General features: G+C 42.6%; 2 protein-coding genes across 11 annotated transcripts in view; one reads left to right on the plus strand and one right to left on the minus strand.

Moving 5' to 3' along the window:
* SLC3A1 (solute carrier family 3 member 1) lies at positions 1–14,011 on the plus strand. Its single transcript, XM_064414433.1, has 10 exons — positions 1–504; positions 1,205–1,384; positions 2,325–2,479; positions 3,530–3,655; positions 5,768–5,887; positions 6,600–6,724; positions 7,912–8,110; positions 8,832–8,978; positions 11,031–11,147; positions 11,971–14,011. Exons 1-10 carry the CDS (start codon positions 108–110, stop codon positions 12,409–12,411), a joined length of 2,007 nt encoding a protein of 668 aa, XP_064270503.1. The 5' UTR covers positions 1–107; the 3' UTR covers positions 12,412–14,011.
* Positions 10,636–15,824, minus strand: part of PREPL (prolyl endopeptidase like) — a 21,442-nt gene continuing 16,253 nt past the window's right edge. For all 10 annotated transcript variants that reach the window (XM_064414423.1, XM_064414426.1, XM_064414422.1 and 7 more), the window contains 2 exons: positions 14,888–14,970; positions 10,636–14,044 (listed from right to left, as the gene is read on the minus strand). In XM_064414423.1, the coding sequence (XP_064270493.1) occupies positions 13,964–14,044; positions 14,888–14,970 (164 nt within the window). In that variant the 3' untranslated portion in view covers positions 10,636–13,963. The remainder of the gene's footprint in view (positions 14,045–14,887; positions 14,971–15,824) is intronic.

Raw genomic sequence — 15,824 nt, forward strand, 5'->3', positions numbered from 1 at the left:
GCTAATTGCACTGCTTCACATTTCACTGAACAAAGGTGCTGTGGCCAGAGGCTCCAGGACAAGAACTGTCAAGTAAAGCAGTTGAGGTGGAAGCCAGGAGCTTACCTATGGAGCTGAGTGAGAAGGGAGGTGTGCAGAACAATGGATTTGTTCAAAATGAGGATTTTGAGGACAAGGAAACGGCCACCAGTAGCCAAGAAGAAATGCCAAAAACGTGCAGTGTTGATGTGGACTCAGTGGCTGTGGAGGAGACAGTGTTGAAGCCTTATGCTGGGATGCCAAAGGAGGTCCTGCTGCAGTTCTCCAGCCAAGCCTGCTACAGAGTCACCAGGGAGATCCTCTTCTGGCTCGTAATTGCTGGTTCTGTTGTGCTTGTGTGCGCTACCATTGCCATCATTGCTCTCTCTCCAAAGTGCCTTGACTGGTGGCAGGCCAGTCCTATTTATCAGATCTACCCTCGCTCCTTCAGGGACAGCAACATGGATGGGAATGGGGATCTGAAAGGTGGGTCAGTTTTCATTCTTGCTGTGTGACAGCTGTGTGTGTGTGAGTGTATGTGAAAAGCAAAGCCAGTGGAAAAGTAAAGTCCAATAGACAAAGCCACCTTAATGGAGAGAAGTAAGAGAAGATGTCAGGCAACGTTAATAGCAACTCACATTGTTGTGACTAAATCCAGGAGCTGTTTGCTTTAGTCAAGTCTAAGTGTGGAATTAGAAAGGAAGTTGAGAGATGGTGCTGAGAGCAAGCAGCAGCACAGCTGCTGCCAGAGTCAGATACCTCCAGAAAACTGAGTCCAGTCAGGAGGATGAGTGGTGCTGAGCACCTGGTCATGTTTGGTGGCTGCTCCTCCTAAGGAAAACTAAAACTGATGAAGAGGGGAGAAAGATGTGTTATTTCTTGTTTTCTTCATGGTCTAGGTATAATCAGCTGGTAAAAATGCGTGGAGATGGGACACCTGATAGCAAGGAAGCAATGCCACTTGTCAGTAGCTGAGCTGAGAGTGCCCTGCAGAAAGGGAAGGCTCAACACCAAAATGGACAATGCATTTCTAAACAAGAAGTGATAGCCACACTGTGCAGTACTGGCAGAAACTGTTTCTGTAGTTGCATACTATAGTAACATGTCAGGAAGATAAAGGGACCCCTGTACAAACAAAAATCTTTTGTCTTTTCTGAACAGATGATGTCCTTTTCTTTTTAAATAGGTATCCAAGAAAAACTGGACCATATTACATATTTGAATATAAAAACCATCTGGATCACCTCTTTCTTTAAGTCCCCTTTAAAAGACCTTGGATATGGAGCTGAAGACTTCTATGACATTGATCCTATTTTTGGATCAATGACAGATTTTGAGAATCTGATTGCAGCCATACATGACAAAGGTAAGCTGCACCTCCATCAAAGTAACTCTGTTAAAAAGATGGACCTTACAGGGACTCCAGTCTGTGCTCCTGGCAGTCCCCTGTGGTGGCATTGAGCAGGAACAGATGCCAGCAAAGTGTACAAGGCAGCTCCACAGCAGTGTGAGCTCTGTGATTGCTGTCTCCTGCCCTTTGGCTCTGGGGCAGTGCTGAAAGCAGGACAGAGGGCACAGGGAGCTACAGCAGCAGCACAGGGCAGCTGCATGTCCTCTGCAAGGAGGGTGTTTGTGGGTGGTGGGCTGGCAGCCATCCCTGCTCCCTGCTGCCTGTCTTACGGGCATTGGAAGGCTGGGATCGAGCTGAGATGCAGTTCTGTCTGACTGAACATGAGGGAACACACGCTTCTTTCCTGCCCTTGCATCCTTGCTTTGGTGCTTTTATGCCTCAGACCAAATGTTTGCTCAGGTGTTTCTTCTTACAGCTGCTGGGCTGGACAGAAAACGGTTTGCGAGTCTGAAAATATCTGAGGTTTCAATAAAATATCTGTTCTTTAGGAAGGGTGATGAAGAATGTGTGATCATTGATGCTAGACTGGTGAAGTGCCTCTCTCACCTGGGAGGTGCGAGACAGATGTTGAAGTCAGAGTTAGTGAAAGTGGTTCATAAGTGGTTCAGAACAGCAGAAATCTGTTTTGATTGTTCTCTTCACTCTTCTTTCCCTCCCAAGCTGTGTTCCAGCTACTTGCAAACACCAGTCAACTCTAACTGTTTTGGCAGTCTGGTACTTTTTGTGGGGTTTTCGTGCCCCTCTCCTTCACCAGACCTCTGGCATGGAAGAAGCCCAAATACCTCTGATACTGATTTTGGAAAAAATATGAACGTTGTCTTAAAAGGCTAAATGTAATATTGTAATGCAGGGGGAGGGTTGATGGGTTTTTTATGTTTTTGTTTTTATTTTGAAGGGCTAAAGGTGATAATGGATTTAATACCAAACCACACAAGTGACAAACACCGGTGGTTTCAGCTGAGCCGCAATCGGACTGGGAAGTACACAGACTACTACATCTGGCAGGACTGCAGGCAGGCTGCTGGCTCACTCATCCCTCCCAACAACTGGGTAAACACGGCAAGGGACACGCACACATCCCAAGCTGGATGCCACAGAGCAAAGTCAGCTGTAACATGATTGTCCCAGTGTTCACGGGGTCGTAAGTGACTGGTGAGAGGTACAAACTGATGTTACTACATGAGTTAGTGCAGATTAAGATTTAAACCAGGTTGGGGGGTCACTTGAAAAGTTCTTACTTAAAGTGGAATTTTAAAAATTACTTTTGTTTCTTCACCTCAGTATTAAATCTTTGTTCATTAAACAAACACACACGCACAAAAAAAAGGTTGTGCCCAAGTTGTTCACACATGCCCCCTTCTGTGTATTCTGTTCTAGAAACTGCCTGACAGGTACTCCGAAATCATAGTTGGTGGGGAAGGAAACAAAACAATGTGATCTTGGCTATTGTCATTTTTTCTGGAAAGTGATCAGGCCAGAAAGTGTGTTGCCTGTTTCAAATAGATTTATTTTAGATTTGAACCAGTGGGTGCATGATTAGGAACTTGTATATACTAAAAACTCCAGGTGGAATTGATACTTTGTAGCAATTTGTATAATTTCTCTTTATACTTAAGAGTCTTAAGAATTATAGTAGCTTTTGGAATATTTTATTAGAGAGATGGTGATAAAGTTCAACATTTTTAACTTGCTGACTGTTGTTGGCCCTTCAAAGTGATAGTACTAAATTCCAGAAAGCTCTAAAGTCAACTTATTTAAAATAGCTTTACTTTTTAGGAGAAGTAATTCCAAACTAAATGTTCCCACCCATGTTTTACCCTCTATTTCAGATAATTCCCAGTGAAAGTTAACGTAATAAAAAATCTTCAAAATCTACAACACTGAACAAGAAATACCTGTGGCAAAGCACAACTAAAGGAAGAGCAATTAGTGGCAAAAAGAAACTAAAATAATAAGTGCCAAAATCTGTTCAAAATATAGTCCACTGATTAGGCATTTTGTGGTTTATTTTTTGCTTGTAATGCCCCACATTTTAATGTATGCATAGGAGGAAATGTTTAAGTTAGTAGTTCTGATTGTCTCTCTCCCTTGGCTGAGCAGGTGAGTGTCTTTGGGAATTCCAGCTGGCAGTTTGACGAGGTGAGAAAACAATGCTATTTCCATCAGTTTGGGAAGGAACAGCCAGACTTAAATTTTCGCAACCCTGCTGTCCAGCAAGAAATCCATGTAAGTATGAAAGCCACTGGTGCTGAGCCACAGCACAGCAGCTCTTGCACTGAAGCCCTGTGGAAGTCAAGTGCAGAGAAGTTTTTTACCTCTGTTGATACTAAGAGTTGTTAATTAGTCAGTGGAATGGAGGGATGGCACCTTGTTTAGCAGAGAGATATTTGCATTTTGGGTAAGCAGAGGCAATGCTGATTTGAATTACAAGGAATGCCTGGGCTTGTTGATAAGGGGGAGATAGTGAGTTTCGATCTGTCCACATGTCTGATGACTTTGCAGCAGGAAATGAGTGTTTTCACCGTGAGAGCCGTGGTGATGGTGCTGCTCCGATGGAATCTCATTCCTGTCTGCACTGTTTCCTAGCAGACAAAATGGAATTCATTAAAATATGGGGATGTAGGCCTGAATATGGGGAGCCTGACAACTGCTGCTTCTTTTTCCCCTTTCTGTAAGTTATCCCTCAGCAGGTAGTACAGCTACTTCATATGTTTAATTGAATCCATAAGGTTTGCCACTTTGTTCTGTTGAATTGTGGTGCATTTCGTGGGTGCTGCTCTTCACAGCTGCCCAGCCCTCCTGGGATGGACTCTGCGGGGCCTCTGCCCTCAGCACGTGGGTGCTGCATGAGCTTGGAGAAACAAAATGATACCTGGACTAGTGAAACTCCAGTAGCAAAGAGATGCTGCATTTCCTGTGCAAAAAAAAAAAAAAAAAAAAAAAAAAAAAATCCAAAAAAACAAAACACCCAAAAAAACCCCCAAACAACCAAACCAAAAAGAATACATGGAAGTTGGGAAGTTTGTCCTGGTAACACCAACCTTTGGTAAATGTGTATGAAGATCATGTTAAAGAATAATTTTTGTCTAGTATTTTAATTCAAAATCCCGTTCCAGAGAGTTAGGAAGACTGAGCAGGAAGCAAATGGACTTCTGCAGAGAAGCTTAAGTCTTTGGCTCAGCAGCACAAGGGCACCCAAGAGCAGCCAAACTCGGCAACCAGCAAGTTGTGGCTTTCATGTGTAAATAGATTGGTGCCAGTGAGAACCACATCAGTGCCTGATGTTTGCAGTGCTGATACCCTGTTACCCTGTTTGCTTCTGTGCTGAGCACAGGTAGAAGCATGAACATTTTTGGGTAGATTCAGTGTTGGACAGACACAGTATTGAGAGCTGCTGCTTTCAGAATGGCGCTACGAGGAAGTGCAGCTCAGTGAGGCAGTCTTTATTTGCCAAACTAAAATCTGTACAGCTTGAGTGGGTACTAATTCTGCTCCAGCGTGTTCAGACAAATGTACTTCATATGTTTTAAAAAGGCAAGTCAAGAGACTTTAAAAAATATATATTAAAATTTTTTTTTTCCTCAGACGAAGACAAATATCACAACTAAAAGGACATTTGCAAAAACCACTCAAGAGGGACTGAACTTTGGAATTTTTGTCAAAACTGAGGCAATTAAAACTGTAGTAATGTAGCTGGTGAAGTAGGATATAATTTTATTAATAGTGACTAACATTTGAATTTGACAGTGAAATTTCAAATCAATAGCATTTGTAATTTCTTATGATAATTTCTTATGTTCCTGCAAATCAACAAATAAGTCTGAAATTTTTTTTTTAAAATTGCATCAGTCAAATAAGAGAGAACAAATGTTTTAAGAGCGCTATTGTGTAAAAGAAAATTGGTGGCACAAAGTTTGTGCAGAACAACATGTTCCTGCATATTTGAATCAATGTGTTCTAACTGTGTGCAGCCATGAGAGTGCTCATCAACGACATCACTTAGCATGAGCCCAGTTGTGTTGATGGATGAGATTAGAAACTGCTTTTAGTGAGTCGTGCCCTGGCTTTGGTCTCCTGAATTATGGGAGAAGTTAGAGACCAGTCTTTTTTTTTCTTTTTTTTTGTATGAATGAAATAGTGAGATATACGTTATTTAGCTATTAATTTGACCTTAGATCAACATGATTCACTTTAGCTTCTTGAAAAATTCGAAGCACAAATCAAGAAATGAATTGTTCTGTATTAACACCTCCTTACACAATTAGTTTTCTTTTTAAGAATACACTGTTTTAAATGGGGTGGGCTCACTCAGACTTTTCAATTTTTGCTTTTATCTAGGATATTATAAAATTTTGGCTCGGCAAAGGAGTTGATGGATTTAGTTTTGGCGCTGTTAAATTTCTCTTAGAAGCAACACATCTCCGAGATGAGCCTCCAGTGAACAAGTCTCAGAATGGAGTAATGTTTATATTCTGTCTTTGCTTTCTTTCCTGCTTTTCCTACGGGGACAAGAGTGCCTGCTTTGACTCTTTTGGGTCTTAGTTGTGGCTGTAGGAAAATCAGGTCAGCCTTGGAAGGTGGGTGGGTCCCGGGCACTCTGCACAAAGAGCACTCACCTCCAAGAAGCCCCAGTAAGAACTGGAGCATAACTAAAAACCACTGGTATAGGCCATGTGTCACACTGAGAGGTGACCAGACACCTTCCCTGTTGTTTATGTCACTTGCTTTTGCTCTGATAGTGAACTTGGTGATGTTGCCAGGTAGTGCCAGCACTAAGAGACTGTTCTCCTGTGGAGCTGGGGATCACAGACAGCTGGCCAGCTCCAAGGTGGTGGTGTTGTGTTACTGTGTCAGGGCACTGTCCATCTTTGCAGCCTGGTCTGGGGCCACAGCACCTGCTGTGCTCGCTGCTCCAGATGGGCTCTCTTGGTTGGTGCTGTGGGTGGGCTTTCCCTGCTGAAGGATGGGATCCAAAATTACCAGTCCTGTGCTACTCCGGAGTTCCTCAAGAGCAGTTCAGCTCTGTGCTGTTAGTGTTAGCATGATGAACTCATTGCAGTAAAAATTCATGAACTGGTGCACTGTCTCAGGAAAGAACGGGGAGAATTTGGAGAATTCTGAAACCTAGAACATTCATTAACTAATGTGAAGTACTATACCTTGCTTTAAGGAGAATATCACAGCCTATTCCCAGCTGTACCATGACTACACCACCACACAAGTTGGTCTGCATGACATCATCCGCAGCTTCCGTCACACCATGAATGAGTTCAGCAGAGAGCCTGGCAGATACAGGTAACCAGCACAGCTGGCAGTGTTTTCTAGTATTCATCTCCCTCTTGCTAGCAAGAAAATGTTCTTTTACTAACATAATATGCCACAGAAATGCAAATCCTCCAGTGCAGATAGCAGTGCAGAGGCCGTACTGTCTCTTCCCCAGTGTATGCAGAAAGGAATTGGCCCTGTTAGCTCTGCTCCATCTGTGGACTGTATAAAGGTAGAGCAGAAAAGGAAAACATTCTAATCACAAAGACACTAATTTATCAACCCTGTGACTGATTTATTCTTTAGTTTTAATAGTGCAGTTCAAGTGAAACACACAAAGAACGTTAAAATCACACAAAGGTTGAATTTGGAAAGGACCTCCTGAAGTTCTCTGCTCCAAACTCCCTGATTTTTAGGGCCACCTGGAGCCAGTTGCCCAGGAGCTTGTCCAGATGGTTTTTGAGCATTTCCAGTAATGGAGACTCTACAACCTCCCTGAAAAAGCAGTGCCAGGGCTCAGTCGCCCTGACTGGTGGGGGTTTCCTGGTGTTCCTGGGGAAACACCTGTCCTGTGTTTCAGGTTGTGCCCATTGCCTCTGGCCCTGGCACTGGGCACCACTGAAAAGAGCCTGGCTCTGTCACCCTTGCACCCTCCCTTAAAAACATGGATGAGATCCCCCTGAGGCTTCCCTTCCCCAGGCTGAACAGCCCCACAGCCCCAGACTGCAGTCTTTCCTCCTGGGAGAGATGTTTCAGTCCCCAATGGCCTTAGTGGCAGACTGAAGAGGAAGGATTGCCACCCTCACTTGTGGCAGCACTCCTCCTAGTGCAGCCCAGGATGCCATGAGCTGCCTGCAAGGGCACATGGATGGCTCCTGGTCAGCTTGAGGGACCCACAGGTCCTCTTCTGTGAAGGAAAGCATGGAAATTGCTGCAATGGTGCATGTGGACATAGATACAGAAAGATAAAACCTCAGTCAGATACTTTAGCCTTGTGTTGATTCTTGTAGATTTTCCTCCAGCAATTTCCAAGAAGTACTTCTCCTTGATTCCTTGTCTGCCTTACAAAGTATTGTTTCTCTGTATTAATCTTCTTTTGAAGGGGAGGGGGAAGTGACCATAATTCTTAATGCTCTGTGTCCAACTATTTCTAGCTTTATTTCTGTTCTGTGTAACCAAAAATGAACCAAAAAAGCTATTTGTGTACTTCTTTGTAGATTTATGGGTTCTGATGATGATGAAAAGGAAGATATTGAAGCAACAATGATGTATTATGGAACGACTTTTATCCAAGAAGCAGATTTTCCCTTCAATTTCAACCTAATTAACATGAAATATCTATCAGGCAACAGTATTTTTGAAGCTGTCAGCTCGTGGATGAAAAACATGCCTGCAGGAAAATGGCCAAATTGGGCAGTAAGAATTCTAGACCAACTCTCATAGGAAGGGCTTGTTCCTGTAGGTGACAGAAGCCACACACACACACAGATTTCAGTGGGATCAGCAGCAGCCTGTCCTTGTGAAAACTCTCTGCTGCTGTAGTTGGAGTCCTTGGCACTGTCCAGCTTTCCTGCCCTTCAGTAAAAGTTCCACTCCCCTTGCAAGGATGACAGAAGGGAATTTATGATCATGCCTCTCCCTCAGTGTCTCCAGTGGCTAAACCACCAGTGAGAATGGAACTGGGATAATTATCTTTGACCATAAACTGACTCACTGCAATGGATTCTGGAACTTGCCCGGGGCCAGGGCAGAGAAGAGCAGGCAGTGGAGAGCAGTTAACTTAAAACATTGCTCCTCATTTTCCTAGGAAGCATGTTTGGAATGTGCAAAGGATCTTTTCAAAGCAAGCAGAGCAGTCCTCGCACAGCAGAGAAAATAGCAGAGAACTGTATGCAGGGAGAGTTATTTGTCATCTCTTCCTTACTTCTGCCTCATGTGCTGCTGGAAGGACTTCTGTGTATTTAGTTTTTTGGGACAGAAATTTGTAATGGCATCAAAATAAAGATAATGGACCTCACAGGCCTGGAAGGGAAAGAAAAAACCCCAAAACATTTACTACCTTGTCAAATTAGTTAATCAATTTCACATATGCATGAAATTTTATAATGTGTGTCTAACAGAATGGTGTTTTCTTCAGGTTGGAAGCCCTAATGCTGCTCGGATTTCAACTCGGATTGGGAAGGAGTACATCAATGTCATGAACATGCTGCTTTTAACCCTCCCTGGCACTCCTGTAACTTACTATGGTGAAGAAATAGGCATGGAGAACATTGCATCAGAAAATGTAAGTGAAGAGCATGTAGACAATGGTCCTGTTGTTGTTTAGTTCCAAGTGACAGAACATTCAAAAATGCAAGAACTTTTGTTTTGCTAACCAAACCCAGTCTTTCTCACTCCTTAAATGGTTTTCCATGTTCCTTATGGCAAATCTCTGTACAGCTTGTGGAAATGGCCAGGCTAGAGACCAGAACCAAGGCCTTTATGTGTGTCTGAACTGGTAAACTTCAGTTATGGATGCAGATTTCTGTCCTTCTCCGGATCAGTCTTGCATGGTTTCCAGCAGTGTTGCTTCAGCAGAAAGGACAGCAAGTGCCAGCACTGGGCCTGGCCAGGGGTTAGGAGAGGTGTGCTGCAGACATATGAGGGAAGATAACTGAGCCGTCTCCTTCCTCCCATGGAAGTGCCCACGTCATGATGCCAGAGCCCATTATTTCCTGGCTGTTTTTTAAAGGAAATCACGGTTCTGATTCTGTCCAAGCCACAGCTGTCATGAGCGTGCCCACGCTCAGAAAAAGGGACCTGCAAGAAGTGGGGGCTGCCTAGTGGCAAGCAGAGGTGGCTTTTGGTCATCATGCATAGTCTGTCCCAAAAGGGAACAACTCATCTCTGCCTCTCCTGACCGTATTTGAGCACTGTAAGGACATGGTCCTATGGCAGATGCTGCTTTTCCTGTGGAAAGCCTCTGTTAGGGAATGAGGCAGCTGCCGGCGATGTTAGAAATGGCATTGGCTGCCTTTCTGTCAAAGGGAAAGAGGTACTTAAAGCACAGGATCATCTCCAGCCTTGTCTGATTCCGATGTGGGGAAATGATTCTCTGATTTAAAAGGAAATCTCATTTCCTCTGAGAAAACCCTAGGTCAAAGTATCTCCTGCATTTTCTTGCTGCTGCTGATTACTGCTGACAGAGTGATTCTCTTAAGGAAAGTGGCTCACCCTGAGCTCCTCAGGGTTCACTCTCTTTTAGTGGCTACCCTGTGGCTCAGGGCTTTGGAACAAATGCAAACCCACCCTTCACTCAGGCTGGAGAGGAAGGCTCCCTGATTAATGGGCGTCTTAAGAAAATGGGAGAGTATTTGCTCAGGATGATATAGGCTTTAGTCCCAGCATTTCAAACACTTCAGGAGACACTGAAAGAGGTAAAGATGAGAGGCAGTGTTACCAGTGTTGAAAACTTAGGATTTTTTTCCCTGCTTTTCAGAATATGCTAAAAAGGAGAAACCCATTATTTATAATGTCACAAAGCAAAGTGACAATTTCTTTTGTTAGGCTGATGCTCTGACAGCTTGTATTGAAAAGTGTCCTTTATATGAAAAACAGTTTTCATGGAAAACAAACACTCAAAGTATGTGCAAAATATTTTATGCCCTCTTATATCATTAAATTTAAGTGTCAGATCTTTTGGCAGCTCTTCAGTAACAATGAGGAAGCTTTTTCAGAATTTTTCTGAATTCTTTAAAATGAGAACTTCAGACTTTTTTTACATCGACATTTTTAATCAGCTAAAAGCCAGTTTTCAATAGTTTTGCACTTGGAAATAATAATTTTACCTTTCTAACACAAACAGTCCTGTCAAAATTGTACCCCTTGCAAATGTAAGCTTGAAGAGTTCTGGGGTGAAAAGTGCAATACTTAGAAAATAACAGACACTGAACAGCAATTACTTGTTGTTTACTGTTATTTTAATGACATCTCTTCTAAGGACTCATTACCTCACATATTCACTCTCTGCATGCCTAGATATTTATCAGAATATCCTGGCTGTCATCAGTAAACTTTTATCCAACCATCTGTTGCAGAGGATGACAACTCTAGTAAAAGTCATTTGGGAATCCCACATTTTACCCAGCAATGCTGTATCTGAGATTATACCCGCCCTCCATTTCAGGAACTGTCTTCATTCTCATTTTCTCCTTAGATTTGGACCACAATTACATCCTCATTATTTTTAACTTAAACCAAAGAAAGCAATACTGAAAGGGAGATAATCTGGGAGATGTGAGAACATGCTATTCAAAGAATAATTTTTAATATGCTAAACACCACTTTTATTTTCTAGGCAACCCTCCCAGAGAAATCCCCCATGCAGTGGGATGGAAAAGTTAATGCTGGTTTTACTGAAGGCAACAGCAGCTGGTTACCTGTTAACTCCGACTACCAAAGTGTAAATGTGGAAGTAGGTATCTACATGTGTGACAAACTAATGGTCTCAATGGTCTAAACATTTTAATGTATCTACTTTGCTCTGGCTTCCTTTTGGTAGTGAGCCATTGGTAGCAGGAACAAACTCAAGGGGAAAAAAAAGTGCTGAATCCTCACAAGTTGTATTAGAAAAGGAAGTCCTTGCACAACAAGGAGCTACTTCATCTCTATTAATTTAAGTAGAGTAACTACAATTATGATGTTGATGTTGCAATTTGGCTCTTTAACATCCTTTTAATCCTTTTGATGTTAAATTGAAAACTGGTCTCTTTTCCCCCAGTTCTATTGCAATAGAAAGAACTGGTTTTGTAACAAGAACTTGACATAGACCAACTCTAACATAAGTAGAGCAGTGAATCAAACAGATTTTGCTGACCTACAGTGCTGACCAAAATTGAAGGCAGAAAAAACCCCTAAGACAGCAGAAATATAAAGCAGAAATAAACCCTGTGACTGCAGTAGACTGGACTCAATGAAAAAGATTCAGTGTCAAGCATTGAATGGCTGTGGCTTTCTCCTGAATCAACAGTACTGAAAGGAAGCTGTGGGAGGAAGCAATTGCATTAGTGCTGGGGAACTGTTGTGCTTAATAAACTCTGTGTCTGCTACTCCACACGTGCCAAGGAAGTGCACGAGGAAAAGCAGATTTTCAGTGAAATTTGCAGACAGATTTGAAGAGGGATAATTGTGAGCACGGAATTCCGATAGGCGCGTTCTCAGCAGCCTGAGTGGGTGGGAGAAGGGAGCTGTATCCCTGCAGTGCCAAGAACTGACCCTGTTGGTGCTGACTGTTGCAGGCCCAGAGCACCTGGTCCAACTCAACCCTGAGTGTGTACAGAGCGCTGACCTCGCTGCGGAACAGTGAGCTCCCCATGAATCGAGGCTGGATGTGCCTCATCTGGAATGACAGCAACGTCTTTGTGTACGTGAGGGAGCTGGATGGGTTAGACAGAGTCTTCATGATGGTGCTCAACTTCGGCCAGGAGTCGACAACAGACCTGCAGGCCATAGTTCCTAACCTTCCCTCTGAAGCTGTAATAAGGCTCAGTACTCATTTTAGCAATGCTGGTAAAGTGGTCAATACCAAACTAATTAAAACTGAAATGGGAGAAGGCCTGGTCCTTGAATATAAAACAGCAAAGCCTGTTCATACTATGGAAGCTTTTCAAGGGAAGTGTTTTGTGGCAGAAAAAGCTTGTTATTCCAAGGCCCTCAATTTACTCTACATGAACTGTTAAGTAGAGGAGTAGAATACCCATGCTTTCATGTTAATTTAGAAGATAGTAGCTTCAGGGAAATGCTAAAAATACTCAATTTTCTTCAGCTTTTAAAATGTTATTTGTGTACAAAATAAATGTCCTGAAAGATCAGATACATAATTGTCTTGTATCTGTATTTGTGATGAAAAGGAAAAAGAATGGTATCAACTTCCCCTTAAGATCTGTGGAGAAGAAAAGTAAACCTGTTCTGAAAACTGTCCTGTTTAAGCACGTATTTTTGGGAGGAGAGGGAACAGTTGCTTTCTGGGTGCTGACCCTGGAGGTTGCTGGCCTGTAAGTGCTCCTGTGGAATCCCAAGCCTGTGGCAGTACACTGTAACTTTTTAAAGTCTGCGGATTTGTAGAAATTTTTCCAAAGGGGTGGCCCTATATTTGCTGAAACAGGTGAACACAAGCAGGACTAGTGTATATTGTTGTGATGTCTCACCTCTTCTCTCAAATCTAGTAACTCTGATTATCTTCAAAGTGAGTAAGAAAAAGAACAAAATGTAGCTAATATCTAATTCCACACTCATAACTCCATTTCCAGTTGATTCTTCCCCTCCCGGCTGAGTTAGAATATGTTTGTGTTCTCTTATTTCTTTTCCTGCCCTAAGGCTGAGGTGAGGGGTGTGTACTTTAGTTCAGAGGAAGCAGCTGAACCAACCCTACCGAATGTCACACTTGTGCATTTGCTGCACCTGCAGTGGTTGATGTGACCCTAGGTGTGCATCACACATCTCTTTTAACAAGCAATGCACAGCAGATTTGTGCCTTGCTCAGAGGGCAGCTGAGCTATGAATCAGGCTGCTTGAGTGGGGCCATTCTTTTTGTTTTTACCCTCTGGAGATACTCTGGTATCTTCTGACACACTGATCTTGCCCTCCTGAGGGATTTGTCGCCTCCTTCTTAAGATTACCATTCTAAGTAAGATAACAAGAGGTAAGGTAGGTAGGCAAGATTTTTAATGTATTCAGATCACAGTTCTGCTCCAACTCCCATTCTTGAGAGTGCTTTTCTCTGCAGTTTGGTCAGTCCCACCACATGATCAGTACACCACGGCTGCTGCGCAGATAGGGAGGGCAGCAATCACCATCACCTACATATGGGAACTAGTTCTGGAAGTAAGAGACTTGAATGTCAGATGCTTCAGAGGAGTTCTGCTGCCTTGTGTAAGATGTACCTTGCAACAGATGCCTTGCACAGGAAGGCTGCCTGTGCCAAGTGCCTGTGGCTCTCCTGTGAGGCTCTATGTGCTCCAGCTCTGCTCCTGTAGTGCTGCTCCGCTGGCTCACTGAACAGAGCTGCTGGACAAACTCACTTCTGCTGGCACCTGCTTCTGCACAGCCTGGCAGGGCAGAAATCCAGTTCTTGGTCTGTATTTTTTTTTAAGGCAATGCCACACCCAGCTTTGTGTGCTTGTGCCCATAAAGCAGGGATCCGAGAGAAGAGATCCTCTGGAGAAGGTGTTTGCATTCCATACAAATCCAAATCTGACCCAAAGCTTTTCAGGTGGTCAGTGTGTTTAGGAGTTATTTGCAGGATTTGCTGTGATGCTGGGGATGGCACACTTCCTCAAGTTCTCTGTTCAGAAAAGCAAGGTGTCTTGCAACCTAAAATAATGAAAATATTTTATTACAAAGTAAAGTTCTTTGCACTCTAAACATTCAGGCTCTTGTGCAGCTATTCTAGTCATCTTCCTTTCCTATTCTAATGCTTAGAAATACCTTGTCCTAAGACAGCACGGAGCTTTTCCTGAAAGAATTCATCTTGGGAATAAATGCCACAACCACCAAATTAACATTTTCTAGGATTTGTTAAAATTAAGAGTAGTAAAATTTGTATCTGACTGTGACAGTCTGAGACATCAGTAAAAATATGTTAGGTCTTGGCAGTATTTTACTTTTATACAAGCATGTTTAACAAACATGCTTGTATAAAGTGCAATTCTTGAAAGCTAACTGTAATAGCTTTGGTAGCACAGATCATGCATTTCAAAATGTAAAGATCCAACCCATCATGTATGTTTTACACAATGAGGAAGATAGGAGTAAATAGTATGACAGTTTTAAGCACTTAATACTCTACAGAGCAAGACTCTTCCTGCTGGAACGACGTTTTGCACAACTTGGAACCTTTCATTCAGAGCTCCCAGCACATTACAGTGGGAATTGAACACTATTTTAAGGCTATTTCAGTAATCTGGCTCTGTCACTCTCTTTTATATCTGTACAAGTATATATATGTATAAAAATAGATATAATTATATATAAAGATTGCTGGGTTTAAAAATTTATATATATATAGATATATAAAAAATCAGCAGTTGCTCTAGCAGTTTTTCTTTATAGTTTAAACATATATTCAATGACTGCCCAGCTGCTCAGGCTGAAGAATTCCTTGAGGGGACACATCTCTGCAACACGTTATGGAGCTGTGTGGTAAAGGGACCATACCTCATGCAGTGAGTGCTCCCAGGATGAATCACAATGACTGCCATTTGCCTGGACATCTAGGATGATATTAGGAATCCAATTTCCTGGAACAATTAAGTTGGTCACTTAATGATCACTTTACATTGAATGAACAAAGAAAATATTAAGTGGGTATGTGAATTGTTTAAGAATAGCTAATTCTGCTTTCTTGTCCTGACAGAATTTCTATTATTCCTTAAGAAAAAGAGAATTGTAGAGGGGCTTTCTGAACGAATTATCTGTATTTCTAATAACTGCATATTTGGCAAGTATTCATCTATTTAATATATTTGTTCTCTCTGAGTCTTTTTGGAAAGCCATGCTCTTTTCTTCCTGCACAAAGAGCACAACAGCAACTGCAGCACTGCCTCTCAACCACTGCAGTTGTGCTGCTCAGAGTCAGGGCATCATGAAATGTAGAAAAGGTTATTCAAGATCCTTTTGGTAATGATGGTAAAAGCCTCTCCCCAGACTGGATGGTACAAGAAAATTGTCAAGGTGGAATGTGCTTTTTGCTGGAAACTCCCAAAGCTAGGGTTAAGTTTCAGGTATAAAAGCACCTGTGCCTTGGCCTTGTCACTCTAGCTTGGACTAAAGACCTGCAGCTTTAGCAAAGTGAGAAAAATAGGTTTTTATATAGCAGCAAAAATAAGATTTTTCTCCAAGGGTTGCTGAGAACTGCAGCCTGGCCCTGTCAGCAGCTGGAATGACAGTGTGGGTTCACCCTGCACTGTCCAACAACTGCTCTTTGTGGAGGCCTAAGAAAGAGTGAGCCCTCTCACAGCTTCCAGTCTTTGTTTTTGCATCTCAGAGAGTGTTCTGAGTCTGCTGTGGAGCTGGTGATAGGGGATGGGATTGCATCTGAATTCATTTAAGGAGGAGTCAATCTCTGTGGTCTTTAATCTACATGACTATTAAG

This window comes from Passer domesticus, chromosome 3 (assembly GCF_036417665.1).
Source record: "Passer domesticus isolate bPasDom1 chromosome 3, bPasDom1.hap1, whole genome shotgun sequence".
Taxonomy (NCBI): Eukaryota; Metazoa; Chordata; class Aves; order Passeriformes; family Passeridae; genus Passer; species Passer domesticus.